Here is a 20186-nt window from a genome sequence, read left to right on the forward strand (position 1 = left end):
AGGCTGACGCCGCTTCGCCACCAGCCCTCCCCCTGCCAGTCGCAAAGCTGCCCCTCTGGACTTCCACCCAGGAGCCACCGGGAACAGAAGCTCGAGGGCTCAGAGCTCCCGAGGAGTTTCAGAAAAACATTAGAAGACTGGGGGTGGGGCTGTGGAGCTTCCAACAGTTAAATGGATATAGAAGAAATGGAGCGATTATAAAAATATGTCAGATTTAGAACACATTTGCCTGAAATAGGCAATAATTGAGGTGGAATTACAGTTGTTTTTCAGAGAGTTTCACAAAGTCTGTGTGTGTGTGTGTGTGTGTGTGCACGCACGTGTAATGGTCTCTAAATGGTATGGTTTGGAGCCCATTTTCTCATGGTTTCAGAGCCCGCCCCGTTAAAGAAAATGACAGGGATGGGTTGGGAGCAGTCCCCGGGGCTCCGGACAGTCCCTCTGCGGGCTCTCAGAGCCGCCCTTGATCACAGAGCTCAGAGCCAGCCAAGGAGCCCAGCGGACACCCACCCGCCCCCACGTTTCCTGGGCAGGAAAGGAGGCCCTGGCTTCAAGTTACGTAGGTGATTCCAGGCAGCAGGAAATGGGGAGTCAAGCCCGGTCCCCGCCTCCCGGCCCAGTGCCCTTCGCAGTACATCGCACAGGCCGCGGGAGTTCACGGCACCGCGCAGGGGACACCGGTCTGAACCCCAAAGACATCTCGCCAACCAGGGGGCACCAGGCGCTGAAGCCTGCACACGGCGCACTTCCAGCTACACGACTGTCAGAAGGCGAACCGGAGACACAGATGCCTAGATCGGTGTCGCCAGGGGCCGGGGGATGAGAGGGGCACCAGGGCACTGCGGGGTGAAGGAACGTCCTGTGTTTCGACCGTGGTGCCGGTTACATGAGCTGTATGTGTTCGTCATGACTCATAGAGCCGGACCCTACCAAGGGCAAGTTCTACTGGATGTAAATTACACCTGATTTTTTTTTAAAGCAGCCTAAAATCATAATGGTGATGATAATGATGGGGATGGTGGTAACCTCGAATCCCAGAAGGCAGTCACGTCCGTGGCTACTTCAGGGAGGCCTTCAAGGTGTCGCGGTCAGAGCAGGAAAATGCCTTTTTCGAACAGTCGGCTTCGGTCAAGGATTTCCTACCGCGGGCCCTCCTGGGGTGCTTTCCCCCTCCATGTCCCCAAGCTCCAACCACAAGCCTCTCTGCCACCACTTCCCCGGCTGGCAGCGAGTGGCAGGGCCTGGCCAGTCTCTCTGACTCGCCACCCGCGTTGGCACGGCCCCCTCCTTGCTCCTCCACAAACCACCGTGACTCACCGATCCTGCCATTCCTCTGGCTCATCAAACCCACCCCAGCCTCCACCCTGGCTCAGGCACTCACCTGCCACACCCGGGTGACACCTGGGTGGTACCCGGGCGATACCTGCCCTCTGGCCAGGCCCCTCAGCCCAGCCTGCTCAGAGTTCCGGATCCTGCCACCCCCTCACTCACGGTCATCAAAGATGCGGCAGGAACTCCCTGACTCAGTTCAGAGACCTCCACGGACCAGTCCCAACCTGCGGTGAATTCCTACATGCCCCCCCCACCACCGCCACGGGACCCCTGCCCACTTGCTGCCCCCAGATCAACTCTCAGCTGAGAACAGCCTCAGGATCGGAATCAGGGTCAACCCAGGTGGGAGGCAAAGAGAGAAGGGGAAGGAGAAAGGAGGAGGCATCGGAATCGTTGAACCCTAAACCCTCCACGGCCCCTGTCTGGACACCTGGGGTGACGGGAAATTCACTGCCCCCAAAGCAGCCACCCCGCCTTTGGGCAGGTCTGAATCGCAAGCTGAAGCCTTCCCTCTCCCGTGGCCCACAGCCAGTCCTCACCGCAGGCCCCAGACAGCAGATATGTGATGGATGACCTTGACCTCCGCCCCCTGGGTCCTCTCGGCCTGTTCTCCCAGCCACCATTCCTCTGGGTGGGTTCCCACTAGGGCGCAGGGCAGGGGTCCGCCAGTCACTTGGCCAGGACAGAAAGCCCTCTCCCTCCCTCCTCCTATGGTGTAGCCCACAGACAATTTCACTTTCACTGTAACCACGTCCCTAGGTCCAGGGGTCGTCGCCCCCCCCCCCCCCCCGCCACAGGCCTTTCTGTTCGCCCCAGGGCTCTCTTGGGGCACCGCCTTCCTTCCCCTGCTTTGGCTCCCGGATCTCCCCTTGCTCACACCCCTCACTCCTCCTCTCGTGAATTATTCAGAAAATGTTTACTGGAAAGTTAGGCATACACGCCACTCTACGCACCCCCCGAAGCGCATCCTATAAATAAAATAAACAAACCTCAACTATAAAATGACACATGAATGCATCCAAATTGCAGTGGTTAAACTGTAATTTTCGTTGACAAAGATGCGGTCGCCGGGATGTGCAGATTACCCCAAATTTCATCAAATTTGAATGGGAGCGGAAAACATGCTCTGAATGGAACGTTGACTGACGATCCTAACCGAAAACTGTTCTCTTTCTACCCTAAAGCACTCAGACTGGTGAAGTTCGGGGGGCTTAGCGGTCTCCAGTCGTTCTGTTGAGAAACAATCAGCCCTATTTCCATGGAGACGGGGGACACGGACCATTTGGAAAAGCCCCAGAAGAAATCAGCGGGTGGTTCCTGGGAAATTGCTGATGAATCAGCCAAGGTAAGGCCTGAGTTACCCTCAGAAGAAGAGAAGACGCCCGGCGCCGACCAGACCCAAGACAAAGAACCCCGTTCCTTCAACAAAATTCAGAGAAACTCCGCCTTCAACCGCACCGTGAAACGCAGAAGCAAAGATAGAGAGAGAGACACCCCGGAGCCGAGCGCTGGGCACCGGGCAGGTCAGTACCGGGGACGCCTGTCACAGCTGATCCTTGACACCCCGCTGGAATCATCAGGGCTGAAAGGCCCTAAAGAAATGAAAGGAGCATAAGAGGCAGTGGAAATGATCCAGGAGAGGTCCCACAAGGTGGAACAGTTTAAAGCCATTACCTAAAAAATTCAAATACTCCCAATATGATTATGTGGATCCTTGAGGGAAGTGTTGACCCAAATTATACAATAAAACTGACTCTTATTTTTTAAAGAGATCTGGTTTTAGGATTCAACAAAATACCCCAGACATGCTTGCATCCTAGGCTTGGAGCTGTCCACGTTTGGGGACGCCTGGAAACACGAGGCTCTGTCCTGTCCTCTCTGTCCCCATGATGGCCAGAGTTTCTGCTGCTCTGAAAGTACATGAGACCAATACCTTGGGGAGAGGTTGTGGAAGGGACCCCTAATCTTTTAATCCAGTTCTTGGCACATTTTATCTGCTCCAAGTTTATTTGTCGAGCAGAATAAAGTTCAGAAACATTTACAAATGGGGATGTCAGAGCTACGGACTCCTTTCCTTGTGACTTGCTCACATGGCCGAGTGGGCAGTGTGCTGAGGTTGTGGAGGGTGAGACCGTTTCCTTGTCCCTGGGGGATGGCAGCTGCCACTGGAGGGACAGTGTGCTACCCTGAGTGTGCTGGAGGTGGCAGCCCCTGCTTTAAATCCAGGGGCTTCAGGAACTCGATCAGTCACTCATTACCGAAACTCTATCCGGCAGCCTTCGCCACATGTTAAATCACCCTCAAATCATAGAGACAAAACCTTATTTATTATTTCTCATGATTCTGGGGGTTGGTAGGGTGGCTGCTCTGTCTGGGCCACTTTGATCTCTGCAGTCAGCTATTGGCTTTGGCTTATGTGGGGTTGGAAGGTCCAGGAAAACCTCGCTGGCCTCTCTGGTGACCAGTGAGCTGGTTGGCCCAAGGGGACACTCAGCTGGTGCTGCTTGTCTCTGCTCCATGTGGTTTCTCATCCTCCAACAGGCCAGCTCAAGCTTGTTTGTATGACATCAGGCTTCCCAGAGAGCAAGCGTGGAAGCCACCAGGCCTTGAGGCCTGGGCTGAGGTCCTACACAGTCCCTTCTACCACATTCTATGCGTCCAAGCAGCTCACAGGGCCAGCCCAGACGAGAGCAGATGGAGAAATGGACTCCACTGCTTGATGGGAGGAGCGGCGTAGAACTTGTGTTTATCTGCCATCTGCCACAAACACTAACAAAATCACGTGCCAAGCAAGAGAAATATAAACGATTGACACAAGTCGTGGAAGCTGGGTGGTTGGTTCATTATATTACTCTACCAACTTTTAGGTATGTTTGAATTTTTCCATAAATTAAAGAACTTACATGCAAAGGAAGTTAGAGTCTCTGCCCTGGAGGAACCCGCAAGATTGTAATGGTGTCACTTTACTGCAAGCAATGCGTCGAAGTTTACAAGAGAGGTAAAGGCAAAGAACTAGACCCTTCTGGTGGAGTTAGGAAAGATCCCCCCAGAAGGTGAAATTGTAGATGAGTCTTAAAGAATATGTGAGGACATGGCCAGAGAGACAACGGGAGCTAACTTGGCTGAGCACTTAAGGGTACTTACAGGTACAGCGACTATGTCAGGCAGGCATTTCAAGGGTGTCCTTACCATACCCATTTTACAGACTTTTAAAAAAAGAACAACTGAGACCCAGAGAGATGGAGTCACTTACCCCAAAGCACACAGCTGGTGAGTGTCAGCTTGAACTGGAGTTCAGATCCTTCTAGTCACGAAGCTCGTGCAAATGGAGAGGGTGGGCAGAGCAGCTCTGTCCAACAGAAACAGAATGAGAGCCACACGTCATTTTAAATTTTCCAGTGACCACATTCACAAGTAAAAAGAAATGGGTAAAATTCATTTTAACAATTAATGGATTGCATTTTACTTAACGCAATACGCCCAAAATGTTACCATTTCATCACGTAGTCAAGAATCAATATAAAAATTAGTTGTGAGACATTTTGCAGTTTTTTGCTCTACACCTTTGAAATCTGTTGAGTAGTTTATACTTGCCCCCTCTCGGTTTACATGCTACGTTTTCCTTGGAGAGGCCTGATCGGGATTCAGATTTCATAAAATGCACAGTCAGAAAAGTAGATTTGCATACCCAGATTGTTCCAAATATCTGTAAGTTTTCCAACAACCAATTCGAGTACCAGTTTTTATATTTAAACTTTAACTTAAGTGTAAAAATGAAGAATCGACTTCCTTAGTCACACTAGCCCCGTTTCAAGTGAGTGACAGCCACCCCAGCCAGCGGCTGCCCCATCAGACGGCACGGGCTCGAGCACTGAAGCCAGAGAGGAGAGCCATACAGCTGCCTGGGGCCGGGGGCCGGGGCCTTGTGAGCAGGAGGAAAGGTGGGCGTGGGGCTGTGTGAGATGAGGCTGGAGAGGGAAACCGAGTCACTGGGGAAAGAGGCTCGAGTCTGCGGTCCCCGAGTCGCATGGAGACTGCTGACGCCAGGGTAGACTACAGCGGCCCCGGAGATGCCAATTATGTCCAGACCAGAAATTTTCATCAGATTGTTTTATTTTTAAAGTGACTCCCTCGTTTCACCCCCACCCCGAGTTAACTCCCCTGGCAGCCCAGCCCTGCCTGTCCCCGAGTCCACGAAAGAAAAGCTGTCCCGGGGTCCACCCGCAGCGAGCAGACGAACGGCCTCCGGCATCGGCCTGCTGTTAAAATCCTGAGCTTTGGAGTAAAAGAAAAAAACAGTTATGTCTTTGTCTTAAATAACTTTAGGAGTGTGAGTTAGTCATGAGACTTATTCATCTTCCCAGGGGACGTACGGATTAGTCGTAAAGACGAGACAGTTAAGTAAAGGTGACAGGGACATCTATTTTTCTACAAAAATGGAAAAATGAACCCAGTTCTCAAAGAATGCATGACGAAGAAAACCCGTGAAGCAGCTCTGATTCTTATTTACAAAAAAAGTCATTCGCCCCTAATTCCCTGACAATAGCAGCACACTCGCTCTCTCGCGCTCGGGTTCAGGGTTTGTGATTCGGGCCCCGGCGGGGAGGACATCCCCCTCCCGTGTCACCTGCTGGACAGGTGCCCTTTGAAACCAGCGGGACCATGACCAACGCCCCCATGGGTGAGCTGACCGCGGGAAGGAACTTATTTCGCATCGACTAGGACTTGGATATTGTAGTTAGCTGCAGATGATTTTTGTCCTGTAGAAACGATAGGTCTTATTGCCATCTAAGACATTAGCTAGGTTTCCAAGTTTGCAATTCATTTCCAATATTCTTTCTTCCATGTATGTCTGCATGTACTTGTATGTATGCATATGTGTGTATATGTGCGTATATGTGAACTTTCTTGTATCGAAATTATAATTTACATAGAGATGGCACCCTGGTCACCAAATACAGCACAAGATGTGCCACATTCCCCGAGGGGCGTGAGAGGAAGGACATGCCTCTTCAATCCCCCCCCCCCAGGGTGACAGTTGCTACTGACCTAGTCATAGAGACTATTGCCTGAAAGGGGGAGACTCATATTACATTTTCTAACTTGTCATATTTCTTAAATGTCACAGATTCACTGGAAAATGGGAAATCTGTAGAAGAGCCCCCGACCTCGAATTTCGCCCAGAGCAGAAAGCCTCTTTGGCTCATCCCAACACGGACAGGCCCAGGAGCCCAGAGAGCGAGGTGAGAGCGAATCGTGAGGAGGGGCCGGTTCACGACAAGATGTGGCAGGGACATGGTGCAAAGTCTCAAAGGGAGACAAGGGTGTCTTGTGTCGAAAAGAAAAGAGTAACTTTTAGTTGTTTCTGTTTTAAAAATCTCCATAATTTCCTTTTTAATATATATTTGTATTGATTTCAGAGAGAGGAAGGGAGAGGGAGAGAGAGAGATGGAAACATCAGTGATGAGAGTCATTGATCGGCTGCCTCCTGCACGCCCCCTGCTGGGAATCAAGCCCGCAACCCGGGCCTGTGCCCTGACCGGGAATCGAACCGCTATCTCCTGGATCCTAGGTCAATACTCAACTGCTGAGCCACGCCAGTCAGGCATCAAGGTTTCTAAATTGGTCTCTACTTGTCAATGCAATGTCACAAATCAGGGTTCCAGTCCCAGAAAGCATTTCAGGTCAGAAAAGTACCAAATGGATATATATATATATATATATATATATATATATATGAATAAAGAAAAGAGCTCAAACACTGGCATTTAAAAATTGACATTTCTATGTAAGATTAAACCGTGTCATAAAATTTCACAAGGGGCAATTTTTCTGCACACGCTGAGCAGGCCGATGCTTCTTAAAGTATTTTCCCACTGCCCTTCGGACTGAGAATGCCTCTGTGTCTTCCCGGCAATGCCCTGGAGGAGTCGCAGGAGCTCTTTCTTCACTGTTCCAGGAACGGTCGGCCTGCTTTTGACGTGAGGGCCAGGGACGGCTTCACTAAGTGTGCCCAGCTCTGTCCAGCTGCTCCAGCCGGACCTTCCTGGTTATTAAATGTTGTAACTATCACCCCTGGGTCCATCTCCCAAATGTCCTTGCCATGAAATCCCTCATCGCCACCCAGGCTCAGGCCGCCCTGCGTCTCTGAGCACCGACTCAGGGCGGGAACCGGTTTCTGTATCGGAAAGGGTACGCGTTTCCATGGAGACACCCCAGTTCCGTGTGCCACCACCTCGGGGGCAGCTTACCCGCGGCTCATAAATGCGGGTTTGGGCTGTTACCAGGAGAGTCTCTCAGTCCTTACAGTCTGGCAACGCGAGGAGCTAACATCCAGTCACTGGGGGCTGGGGGCGGCCTCTTTCACCCGAGGAAGCCTTTTCGGGGGGCCTGCGATCGCTCAGTCATTTGAGGCAACACGGGGCTGAAGAAAGGCGGCCTGACTCTAATCAGCCTCTAGATCTCCCGCTTTACAGGAAACCACAGGAGCGAGAGGGGCGTGTAAGACAAGCCGTGTAGACGCCGTCAGCAGAATCCAAACAGGAAGAATGACCCAATTTCCCATCAGGGTGCAAGGAGAAAACAAGAAAGGGAGGGGGCCATTCAAAGAGGCCCGAGAGTATCGACCGAGGGCCTCGTGTGGGCCTAACTTGAATCCCGTCTGAAACAAACCCCCTGGGAGGGAACGCTGAAAAGACGATCGGGGGAGCTTGAACACAGATCCAACCCATGATGATATTAAGAAATTATTAATTTTGGGGGGTATTAATGGTATTATGGTTATTTTTTAAGTTCATATCTTTTAGAGATACATTCTGAAATATTTTGGATGAAATGGTATGATGTCTGGGATTTACTTCAAAATAACTCTGGCCCAGGAAGGAGTGCGTGGGAAGAGAGATGAGAGATAAGTCATGAGTCTTTAACTGTTGAAGCTGGTAAAACGTATTTGGTGAGTGCCTGGCCGGTTTGGCTCGGTGGTTAGAGCGTCAGCCCTCGGACTGAAGGGTCTCCGGTTTTATTCTGGTCAAGGGCTCATACCTCGGTTGCAGGCTCGATCCCCAGCCCCAGTCTGGGGGGTGTGCTGGAGGCAACCAATGGAGGTGCCTCTCTCACAATAATGTTTCTCTCTCTCTCCACTCCCTTCCTCTCTCTGAAAAGTAATGGAAAAAAGTAGCCTTGGGTGAGGATTTTTTAAAAAGTATTTGGGGAGTTCATGATACTTTTCTGTCTGCTTTAGTATATGCTTGAAATTTTCCATAATAAAAGTTTAATTTTTATGTTCTTCTGAAAGTTATTATTTGAAAAATGAAAAGGCAGGAGCTGAAGTAGAGACCCTCGGCCCCTGCCTACACCCCCTGCCAGAGTCTCCTTTCCTAGGAGGTGGGGCAGGATCACCAGTTCCCATCACGGTGGCCTGGGGGCATCACTGTGGACTCCTCGAAGGCAGGACCCTGCCGAGTTTTGTTTTCTCCTGAACCCTTAGCACATGGCTGATACACGAGAAGCGCTCAATATTTGCAAATGATTGATGAATGGATAGGTGGGTGGATAGATGGATGGAATGAACAAGGACAAATTCCCTGGGCAGAGTTGCGACCTGGGAACTTGGAAGCCTCTTGAAGGCGCACCTGTGCAGACTGGTCCAGTCGTGGCCCAGGACTGTGCAGAACAGCCTCTCTCAAAGCCAGGTCACACTGTCCCTGGGGTGGGTAGATCTTTCGGCAGCCCTGGAAGGAACGCAGCGTCTCTAACTTGGAGGGGTTTTCTGACCAGCTGCCTTTTGGAAATAGCTCGCTTCTCCACCTCCCCCAATCAGGCGGGAGACCCAGTGGCCTGGGCAATAAAAATACAAATGGAGCATCATAAACCAGTTTCCTCTCTGACATCCCTGCACCTGGGAACGGGCAGAGGGAGGCCCTGGCCCGCAAAGGACGCCAGGATGTGGTCCCAGGGCCCAACTCTAGAGGGCACCATTCACACTGTCCTGTGTGGAAGGTCCCCCGCCCAGCAGTGCGCGGCCGAGCTGCTGTGCATGACCTGTGGTTACTGATACATCCACAGGAAGAATTGATCGTTTCTGTGGTCAGCTGTTCTAAAACAAAAATCATTACTCTTGGCTCCTGCTTCACCTTCATTTATGTGTAAATTCATTTAATAAATATTTATCGAGCACTTCTGAGTGCTGATTTCTATCAGAACACTCCTTATTTGGTGACTAGGAAAGCCAGTGCCCAGACAGCCACAATGCCCTACAGCCTGTGGTCCGGGAGCCCCTTTTTGAGCCTTAGCTGTGTGGCTCTAATGCGCTCCTCCCTGGGTAGGTCTCCAGGCCCCCTCACCTTAGTCACGCTCCCCGGTGTTGACGTCACGTGTCCTAGAGCAAACCCAGAACTGCTCCTCCAGGGAAGGCTCGCTCTGGCCAGACCACCCCCGTGCAGGGGACAGGGAGGCTGAGAATTTTGGCCCACTTCTTAATTTTTATAAAAGGGCGTGTGCCAACCATCCTCCGGCTCTATTAATTTATTATTGAATTCCTCATTCGTTCATTCATTTTGAGCACATGGGTTGTAGGAGTAGCTGTCTCAAGCAAACTATCAGTGTCAAGAGGTAGATAACACTATTTCCTTGCAGTAACTCACCCATAAAGTTAGCTAATTATCTACCATTCGAAAAGCACAGCAATCTAATCTATCAAAAGGAACCAAAGGCAATGATAGATCACCTCCCTGAAAATCCTGCAACTTAGGTCTACTGGTTGTCAGCGTAAGAAACATCAAATCTGTAGGTAATTTCATGAGAGTTTATTTGAACCAAACTGACAACGTTGCCAGGAAGCGAGATCTCAAGAGCTTTGAGAATGACCGTTTCACGGTCTCTTTGACGCCTTGCGATTAAGGAGGGAACTAAGGGAGATGATGGGAAGGTTGGAGAAAGCCGGGCAGGGATTGGATTACGGGATAGTTAACAAGATCACGTGCTCCCTTGGGGGCCGGTTATTTCAAAGGTGTGTTAACCCAGATGCACAGAAACAAGGGACAGGGCTTGCGTAGGGCCAAAATAAACCTTTATCTAAAAAAGTTATAGGCCCGGGGCTCGACTTCACCCACCAGTTCCTGTCCAGTGAGGAAGTGAAGATCGATCACCCTGTGAGTTACTTTCTGTCGCTGGATGAAAATTTATTTATAAGTATTACCCTTCTCTACGGACTTGAGAAATCAGTGAAAGAACGTACAGAAAACATTTAAACAGTGCCGTCTCTTGGAGTTTGACCAGTTCATATTTCCTCGCAATTCTTATATTAGCAACCCTTACACTACATGATTCTGTGCTTTGTGCTGGAGCTTGTATTTGTACTTCGGGTCCACCGGCACTGCCCTGGCCTCTAGTAAGACCTGCCCGTCACCGGGCCCGCACCGCCCGGGCCGCCTGAGGCTGAGCCTCCCGCAGAGCCCTCTGGGGGCAGCTGAGGGCTGGGAAGCCCCGCCCGCCTGCCACCCTCCGGCGGTCCGGGGTTTACCTCGGGCTGCCCCAGGCCCCCACCGGGCTCTCTGCTTGGTCTAATCGTCTTATGCTTTCCTCCAGCTTGCACTCACTGAGCTTCTCTTCGGCTTCCCGGTTTCCCATCTCTGGCTTCCTTGGAGCTGCCATAAACACTCCCGCCCAGCTTTTCCCGTTACACGGACTCCAGCAACACCGTCGGGCACGTCACCCACAGGAGAAATTACTTGTTCCACCCGTAAACAATGTGCTGGGTTTCTGTTGCGCAGGAAGCAGGGGAGGGGGGGTGCGGGCTACAGAGATAGAAAAGGGGCCCGGCCGCTGTGGCTCAGTGGCTGAGCGCCCACCCACGAACCAGGAGGCCGCTGGATCGATTCCCGGTCAGGGCACATGCCCGGGTTGCGGGCTCCATCCCAGCAGGGGGCGTGTGGGAGGCAGCCGATCGATGATGTTTCTTTCTCATTGATGTTTCTATCTCTCTAGCCCTCTCCCTTCCTCTCTCTCTAAAAAATCAATAAAAGTATATTTAAAAAAAGAAAGACAGACAAGGGAGCGATGTGGCCCCCTGGCACCGCGCTGGCACAGCCAAGCAGCCAAGCACACAGCATCCTGAGAAGGAGTGTCCGGCCTCCCAGTCCCTTCTCTCTCTCTGACATGGGTAATTAGCGCTGTCGGCCTCAAATCCTGACACTGCCAATCATGTGACTATAAAACCTCCAAATTCAGACCTGGGCCCACGCTGTAGAATAATAGCAGGCTCTATTTCGGTCAACTTTAATTGCTGTGGCAGGAATCAGGCCTTCGCAGGTTGCAAAGTCACATGTCTGCCAAGAAGAGGTTGGCATGCCCGGACTGGGGAGACTGAGCCAAGAACCTATGTTTGAACCAAAGAAAGGAGACGGCTGGATCTGGCACAGGACAGAACATCAGCTCACGGTGCCTCGTTTCACAGAGAGTCTGCGGTGTCTAAAGAGGGCTCCTGATGTGCCTGGGCGACGCGGCCCACCGCAGAGGGCTAGAGGGACAGCAGAGGACTGAGAGGGGCCAGGGTCTTTGTCCACATTGGAGTCTTTGCTTTGGCAGGTGTCAGATTCGCCAAATGGGACAGCAGCCCTGATCGTCCTTAGCAATTTTCAAGGAAGAAAGCTGAAAGCACGTGGGCTAGTCTACCTCCCAGATGGCCCCCAGTGGCCTCGCTGCCGGGACTCATGCCCTCCGGTGGAGCATGGGCTGGTCTTCACGGCCACTTCTGACTCACAGGTGGACGTCACGGTGTGCGCATGGAGTCAAGGTCATGAGAGGCAGCGGGCACCAGTCTCTCCCTCCCGTGGACCACTCACTCTGGGAAGCCGTTGCCCACCGTGAGGACATGGCCGGCACCCCGAGGAAAGGCCCACGTGGCGAGACGCCGAGGCCTCGTGTGAGACCCTGAGCCAGAGCCGCAGCTTCCTGACCCACGGACACCACGCGAGAGAACATGTGGCTACAAGCTGCAAAGTCTCAGGGTCATTTGTTGCACAGCAATAGGTAACTAAAACATCGGGAACATTCTATAAACATATACACACCAGACGCTGGGCAAAAGGCCTGGCATCGGGCCCCTCGCACCCCACCTGCCTGTCTCCTGCTCCCAGGCCTGGGAGTTTACCTGTCCCACCCCATACAGTCCACACAGCCCTTAAGCAACGACCAGCTGTTGCCAAAGTATAAAATTCCAGCTTCCTTGTCACAGTGGGGACGACTCCAAGGGGGAGTTTCTGCTCCAGAGCCCCCAGCAGAAGCAGCTGAGACTAGGGCTCTGCCTGACACCACTCCCTGTGTTACTGAAGTGGCCCCTTAAAGTTATCAGATTCTTAAAGAAAGTCTTTCCTTTCTATAATTCATTAAGATAGCTTTTAATTTTTTTTAAATATGTTTTTATTGATTTTTAGAGAGAGAGGAAGAGAGAGGGATAGAGAGACAGAAACATCAATGAGAGAGAAACACGGATCGGCTGCCTCCTGCACGCGCCCTACTGGGGATGGAACCCGAAACCTGGGCATGTGCCCTGACCGGGAATCGAACCGTGACATCTTGGTCCCTAGGTTGACACTCAACCACTGAGCCACACCCGCTGGGCTAAGATAACTTTTAAACAAAAAATATATAGGTTTACAACTTTAAATATTTATCAGTAATGTTCCAAAAATTATTCACTAGGCTCTATACGTGGAAGACAATAAAATAAATCTTTTGGAGACTATACAGGTGAAATAATGTGCTCTCAAGAGCCCAGCCTTTTCAGAAGCTGTCCGTGTACTATTATCAGCAATCCATTGCTTGACGTTTGGGGATCTGCACACCACGGTCATTCGAAGGTGGTGGCAGCAGGCCGCCCGTCGGAGGCCACGGCAGGTGCCGAAGCCTGATCTCTGAGGGGCTTTGTCCACGGCGCATGCTCAGTAGCCACGGGTGAGATAACTTCATGACTGAACAGTTGGCAGTTGCTATACACTTGTTAGCTGTTCTTCCGTCCACCTTTTTCTGCAGCATGTGGTGAAGTCCATCATATGTTAGTGAAAAAAAAGACTAAACCGGTAGACACGGCAAGTCTGCTTTCGATGGTGACAGTTTCAGGTCAAACTGTCTCAGAGGAGGGGGGACAGGCAGGGGGAGGGATCCTGAGATCACAGTAACTGTCAGGACCCGGGAGCCTCCCCCACCCCCCACCCCGCCCACGTGGACCTGGATGGGGTGTGTCTAAGGACAGAGGTCTGCCCCTAGGTTATCCTTCCAAAACAATTGCAGTACAACTGCCTTGTCCGCCTGACGGCAGGAGCTGGACCAGAAGACCCTGCGAGGCTCCTCTCTGACCCCCAGATCCTCCCCTCCCCGCCCAGCACCCTGCCCCGCACTCCACTGGAAAAGTGGTGCCAGGATTCCTGGAGGCCGGGGGACAGTGGCCACAGAGCTGACCCCGCTGCTCTCACCGGGCACCTGTCAGCCCTCACTAATGCTGTCATACATCCCTTAGAAATAAGTTTTAAAACTTATTTTATGGGTCCTGTTTTTGTAGGTAGGAAAACCTACCAAGTGAGCCATGTTCTAAAAAAATACTCCTACAAACAACAGCACAAATCAGCCAGAAAAACACACACCTTCTAAAATTAAAACAAGCGAAAGGCATGAAAAGATTATTCACGAAAAAGTGCAAAACTTCCATAGACAAAATATCAGTGTCGCTTGTAAAGACGCGCAAAATAGACCAAGGAATCACTTTGTGTGTGTCGAATTGGCAAGTCGCTTAGAATTCTGATCTGAGCACTGGGAGGAGTGCAGAGAGAGACGCTGCTCGGGTGTAAACCAGTATTACCTTTTGTAATTTCATAAAATGTGTGGAACGCAATAAAAATGCTCCATCTCTCACCAAGAGTCTAGGCTGAAAAAATAATAGAAAATCAGACAGAAGTGTTTATCGCTGAGCTGTTGTCATGTGTCTGCATCGGGTGGAGGCTTGTTGAGCAGCTGCTGGCACCCAGGCTACGCTCTGGGTCCTGGGGTTCAGCAGCGAGCACCGGGGGGCGAACGCTCTGCCTTCCTGGGCTCACGTCCCCATGGGTCCCGGCACCCAGGGCTCCCACGCTTGGCCAGGTCACTTTCCACCATCCCACGCGCAATATTCCACACCTTACATCTGACTGCATTTCAACATTGTTGTTAATACATTTCTTTAAACCAAACGAGGTAGTTCTCTAAATTACTATTTTTCCTTTCCCCCAACTTTTTATAAAGAAAAAATTCAAACATACAGAAAAATGGAAAGACTAGTACAATGAACCTAGATTCAGTAAACTATTGAAACACTCAGTCAAGAAGGCTCAGACGTAAACGCGGGACTTGGAACCTCCCACAACCGCATCAGAATTGCAACAAACTACAGAACAACCATCGCTCAGAACCGGCTGAAATCTGGCTGAATGGAAGCCCTACAACTAGGGAATTAAAGAAGCCACTGACCGGTAGGAGGGTGGAGATGCAGAACCGCTGGTCCCACACCCACGTTCAGCGGATAAAAATCAGGAGGGACATCTCAACCGCGCAGATCCTGCCCAGCCCCACGCCAGGCCCCCCAGCCCCGCGCCAGGCCCCCCAGCCCCACGCCAGGCCCCCCCAGCCCCACACCAGGCCCCCCAGCCCCGCGCCAGGCCCCCCAGCCCGAGGCTCCAGCGCCGGGAAGAGAAGTCCCCATAACTTCTGGCTGTGAAAACCAGCGGGATGGAGGCCCAGGGAGCCCGAGATTCCCAGGGGTTCCTCCTAGAGGACCACACGCCCACTTACTTGGACTCGCTCCCAGAGCCCCGGCACTGGGGCCGCAGCTCCACAGGCACCAGGTATGGGGAGACAGTGAATCGTCTGGCTTCGGGCCAAAAGCTGGGGGTCAGCTTCCTCTCGGGCAGAAGTGCTGGCAGAGGCCACTGTTCCTTTGCTGGGCCCTCCCCTCAGAGCCCGCAGGCAGGGCTCCAGCGACCTGTTGACTCCCTGAGACCCCACCCCACCCGGCTTGCAGGCCCCCCCACGCCACTCCCAGTGGCTTTTCCATACAAACGGCCTCTCTTGGCTCATGCTTTGGACTTTCCTGAAACCTTTCGAACAAGCAGCACCTGGCCTCTGCTCCACCGCTGCTCGCTAAGTGGCCCCCGGCCTGGCACCAGCAGCAGCCAGCCTCGGCGTGCAGCTTGGCCTCTCCTGGGCACCTCCGAGCCCAGCACAAGTAGCAGCCGGTGGCAGGTCCCTCTGAAGGCCGAAGGGGCAGGTTTGCCCCGCGCCTCCCTCCTACGTGCTGGTGGTTGCGGGCAACCCTTGGCCTTCCTCAGCTAGTGGCGGCGTCATTCATGCCAACCTCTACCAGCGTCTTCACGTAGCGTTCCCCTGTCTGTGTGTTTCTGGGCCTCTGGGTCCAAATGCCCCCTCTTCTCATGAAGACACCAGCTACTGGGTTGGGCCCCACCCTAATCTAGTATGATAGCATCTTCATCTGATTAGATTTGCAAAAAACCCTTTCAAATCAAGCCACATTCACAGGTACCAGGAGTTAGAACTTCAACATCTTTTTAGCGGACACGGTTCAATCCGCACGCCCCCTAAGTAAAGTTTAAGATATCTTTGCCTTTTTTTTTTGTTAGTCCTAGGATAGATCTCAGCAATGGTATAAAGACAGAGTACTACATTCAAAACTTACTTGAATTAATTTTCTTTTCAGTGTGGTTATGTGATCAATTTGATAATATTACGCAATTTGACAAATTACGTAGGTTCATTTGTTTCGGCTTATATTTAACACTAGCATTTGATTTTTCCCCATGCTTTTGGGTTTTTAAAAATTATTTGAATATGTAAAACATCTTCATGGTTTACAAGTCAAGACTATATAAAAAGGTACCCTCCACCCCAACTCGGGAAGTAATCATCTTTGCTAGTTTCTCTTTGTTTCCTTCTTGTGTCTCTTGTTGGGGGGAAAGTGTGTGTCTAACTTCGCCTCCTTTAGTTGACATGCCTCACGGGCTCTTTCGTCCCAACACTGGAAGCGGCTCAGCGTCAGTTCAGGCCCCGCCCTCCCCGTCGCCCTCCAGCCGCACAGGACTCCATCGTGGGGCCATCCCAGAGTCCAGAGTTAGTCCACCAATCATGGATGGGTGTGGAGGTTGCTTCCAATATTTTACTATCAAAAATAATGTCACAATGAAGGACCTTGCACCTGTCTTGTTTCGTATTTCAGGACATGCCTTCAGGGCAAATTCTCAGAAATGGAATTGCTGGGTCAAAGAGGAAATAATGCCTGCTTTCTTAGTGGGATGGGGCTGCAATAACAGAATACCATAGACTAGGTGGCTTATAAACAACACATTTATTTCCCACATTCTGGAGGCTGGGAAATCCAAGACCAAAGAGAGGGATCTCTCTGGGGGGTCTCCTTTATAAGGGCACTAATCCCATTCATGAGGGCCCCACCCTCAGGGCCTAATCACTTCCCAAAGAATTTCAGCATACAAATTTGGGGAGACACAAGCGTTCAGTCCATCGCATACGTGCGGTTCTGTTAGTCACAGTCAAATGCCCTTCCACAGAAGGCTGGACAACTCGGCTCTCCCATCAGCAATATACATGAGTGCCTGTTTCCCAGAAGATTTCAGTTTGGTAATAGTAGGCCCACAAGCGTGAAAGTGCTGAAACTGAGGGCCGTGCGTTAAGGAAGGCGTATTCTAAGGTGTTCTTAACAAGAAGGAATTTTTCCACTCGGTTCTGTCATTTCTCTGACTCACTGTGTGGAGAGGACTTTCCTCTCTCCCGGTAAGAATCCATCTCTTACAGAAAACACTCAGCTGATGACAGGTTAGAGTCTCTCTCTTTTTTTGAGAACAAATACTATTTTCAAATGGAAGAGTGTATTTCCTGCAAGCTTTGGACCCTCCTCTGAGACCCTTACGCAATCCGCTGGTGGTTGGGCCGAAAGAGAGCCCGATTAGGGACCATTGTTTTACCCTGAGCCTGGGGGAAAAACAGGCCCTCTGACTGTGACAAATAAAAGCTCCTCCAAAGGCTGAGCAGCAGTTTTAGAAACAGCAGCCAGTTAGCAGGCAATCGCTGCGTGGAAAAAATGAGACGCGGGTTTAAAATGAGGAAAAGAAACATCCACGGGTCAGCTGGGGGGCAGGAGGGCTGACCGGTCAAGAGGTAAAGAACCCAAAGGGAGGTCCCGCTTCTTTGCGGGCAGCCTGAGTCTTCTCCCCGCACCCTCCATAATAGTGGTACCGGGGCTGAAGGCGCGCTCAGGTTTTGATGGAGTAGCTGGGAGACGAGGTTTGTACTTAGTGGATAAAAGGAAAGGGTTTGTGGGGCGTTTCTGTGGCTGTAATTTACCCGGAGGCACTGGGATGACACCAAAGGAATGTCTGTGCCTCCAGCCTTCTCCAGCGCCGCCTCCACGTGGCAACGGTCCTGAGCCTCGGGGACACGCGAGCTCTCCGCCCGCGCAGCGAGGGGGCAGCATCAATAAGGCAGCGTCGGGCTCCTCGCAGGACGGTCCTGCAGGACGGAGAAATAATTCTCCAAGGGAGCGACCAAGTCTTTTTTTTTAAATTCCCACCCGAGGATATTCTTTCCATTGCTTTTCAGAGAAAGTGGAGGGGGGGGAGAGAGAAAAAAATCGGTGTGAGCAAGACACATAGACTGGTTGCCTCCGGCACTCGCCCTGGCCCTGGGGGGGGATGGAGCCTGCAACCGAGGTACTCACCCTTGGCTGGAATCGAACCCGGGACCCTTCAGTCCACAAGCTGGCACTCTAACTGAGCCAAACCAGCTAAGGCGTGATCGAGTCTTAAGAGAAGCCCTGGGAAAGGCGACAGGAGATCCCAAGAGTGAGCAAATTCAGCCAGCTGTGGGATGCGTCAGGGGTGGGCTTCACAGAGGAGGTGGCATTTGAGCCAGCGCAAGCGGGATGTAGCCACGAAGAGGGTTGGGGCTTGAGAAGGGTTTGTGGTGTGAGGAAGACCTGCCTTTGATGCAAAGTAGTGATTTCTGTGATGACTCCTTCGTGGGGACTGTGACTTCAGTAGAAAAGGAAGGCCCAGCCGTGGTGGCTCAGTGGTTGAGCATCGACCTAGGATCCAGGGGATCACGGTTCGATTCCCGGTCAGGGCACATGCCCCGGTTGCGGGCTCGATCCCCAGTAGGGGGCGTGCAGGAGGCAGCCGATTGATGACTTGCTCTTGTCATTGATGTTTCCCTCTCCCTCTCCCTTTCTCCATCTGAAATCAATACAAACATATTTTTTTATAAAAAAAAAAAGGAAGAAGCATTCTGGCTAGGAGTGGCCCATGTGGCTTTATGGAAAGAAAGGGTGAATTTCTGGAGAGGGACTATTTTTATAACCAAGCAGATTAGAAAAGTAGGCAAGTGCTTTAATATTGGAGATGCCGGGAAGTCCTCTACTGTAAAGCTTGCGTTCGTGATTCTTCGGAAGCTGACGAGCTCTTGGAAAGAGAGATTTATGTAACGAATCGAGGGAATCGAGGTGTTTTCCCCCAGGTAAACGTGGGGAAACAGAACAGCTCAGCCAGATCCCTCAGGCTCCTCAGGGCTCCCTCAGGCCCCAACTCGGCTCTACATTTCTGCGCATTCAGGGCCTGGCGAGGTTCTTGGCGTAACTCCCCCCTCTTATTACGTAAGTGACACACTGATTGTAGCAAAAGCTTTTAAACACATCTGAGTAAAACGAAGAAAATTCCCTGAGAGTCCAACTAATCAGCTGCAAGGTTCCGACTAACCTGCTGATGGCTCTTCAGCCCTGTTTCAAATGTGTGTGTGTCGAGCTCGCCTCCGATAAGGCTACTGAGAAACAGGACCGGGTCCCTTAGAAACAGAGGGAGCTCATACTACCATTTGGCTTGGGAACCTGCCTGTCTATTCCGTGTATTAGGGACATCTTTCCAGGTTATTAAATATGCTAAGAATCCTTTTTAATGATATTCTATTTTAGAGAGATGTCATAACTTAGTCAATCTTCTATTATTGGGCATTCTGGTTGTTCCTAATCTTTCACTACTGTAAATTACAATATAATATATGATCTTGTAGCTAATTTTTTCCCGTGGATTCTTACAGTTTGTTAGGCTGTATCCCTAGAAGCAGCATCTCTTTGCTGGGGGTCGGAGCATTTGCAGATTTGTGATATGGGTGGTCCAGGCCGCCCTCCGGAGAGGTCATATGGATTCGCACAGCCGTCCCCGGAGGCCAGTGGCCGTTTCCAAGGCTTGCTCATTTTTAAACCCTTTGGTGGCTGTGTATCTGGTATGTTTTTGAAATACTGTGCTTTCTCCTTAAGATAACATTACTTTGTTTGGTGCTAATTTCTACGCTGCAGTCCCCAGTTCCCTTGTTAGAGTCTTCTAAGTGGAAATGTCAATAGTGGTCAAAAGCTTTGAATTCCTGGGAAGACAGGTCTTGTTGTCAACATTACGATGGGCAGTCAAGGACCCCGAGCGGCCCCCGGTCTGGTGGCAACCTCGCTCGTGTCTCTAACAGACACTCGTGTCTCTCGTGAAGTGGCTGGGGTCTGCCAAAGACATACTGGTCTTTTTATGGGACCCTAAGTCCCTGAATGCTTCGTTCTGGTGACTTAACAAAGAACGTTCTTTCTACTGGATGTTAAGGGTGAGGGATTTGTTTCGATAGAAAATGAAAAGTTGTCATGCTACTTACTTCTTATGAAAAATACTTCTCTAAAATCCAGTTATTTGCAGTTTTCAAGGAACAGTGTGTGGATAATAGCCCGTTACTGACGTTAGCTACATGCTATCCCTTCAAGTCTACTTTGT

At 51.1% G+C, this 20186-nt stretch overlaps 1 protein-coding gene across 1 annotated transcript in view; it reads left to right on the top strand.

The window, feature by feature from the left end:
* Window positions 1-2590: 2590 nt before the first annotated feature.
* NGEF (neuronal guanine nucleotide exchange factor) overlaps window positions 2591-20186 on the top strand; it is a 46163-nt gene continuing 28567 nt past the window's right edge. The window contains exons 1-2 of the mRNA XM_016204632.2: window positions 2591-2855; window positions 6461-6575. Coding sequence (XP_016060118.2) covers window positions 2591-2855; window positions 6461-6575 — 380 coding nt within the window. The remainder of the gene's footprint in view (window positions 2856-6460; window positions 6576-20186) is intronic.

The sequence above is a fragment of the Miniopterus natalensis genome, chromosome 8, assembly GCF_054644295.1.
Source record: "Miniopterus natalensis isolate mMinNat1 chromosome 8, mMinNat1.hap1, whole genome shotgun sequence".
Taxonomy (NCBI): Eukaryota; Metazoa; Chordata; class Mammalia; order Chiroptera; family Miniopteridae; genus Miniopterus; species Miniopterus natalensis.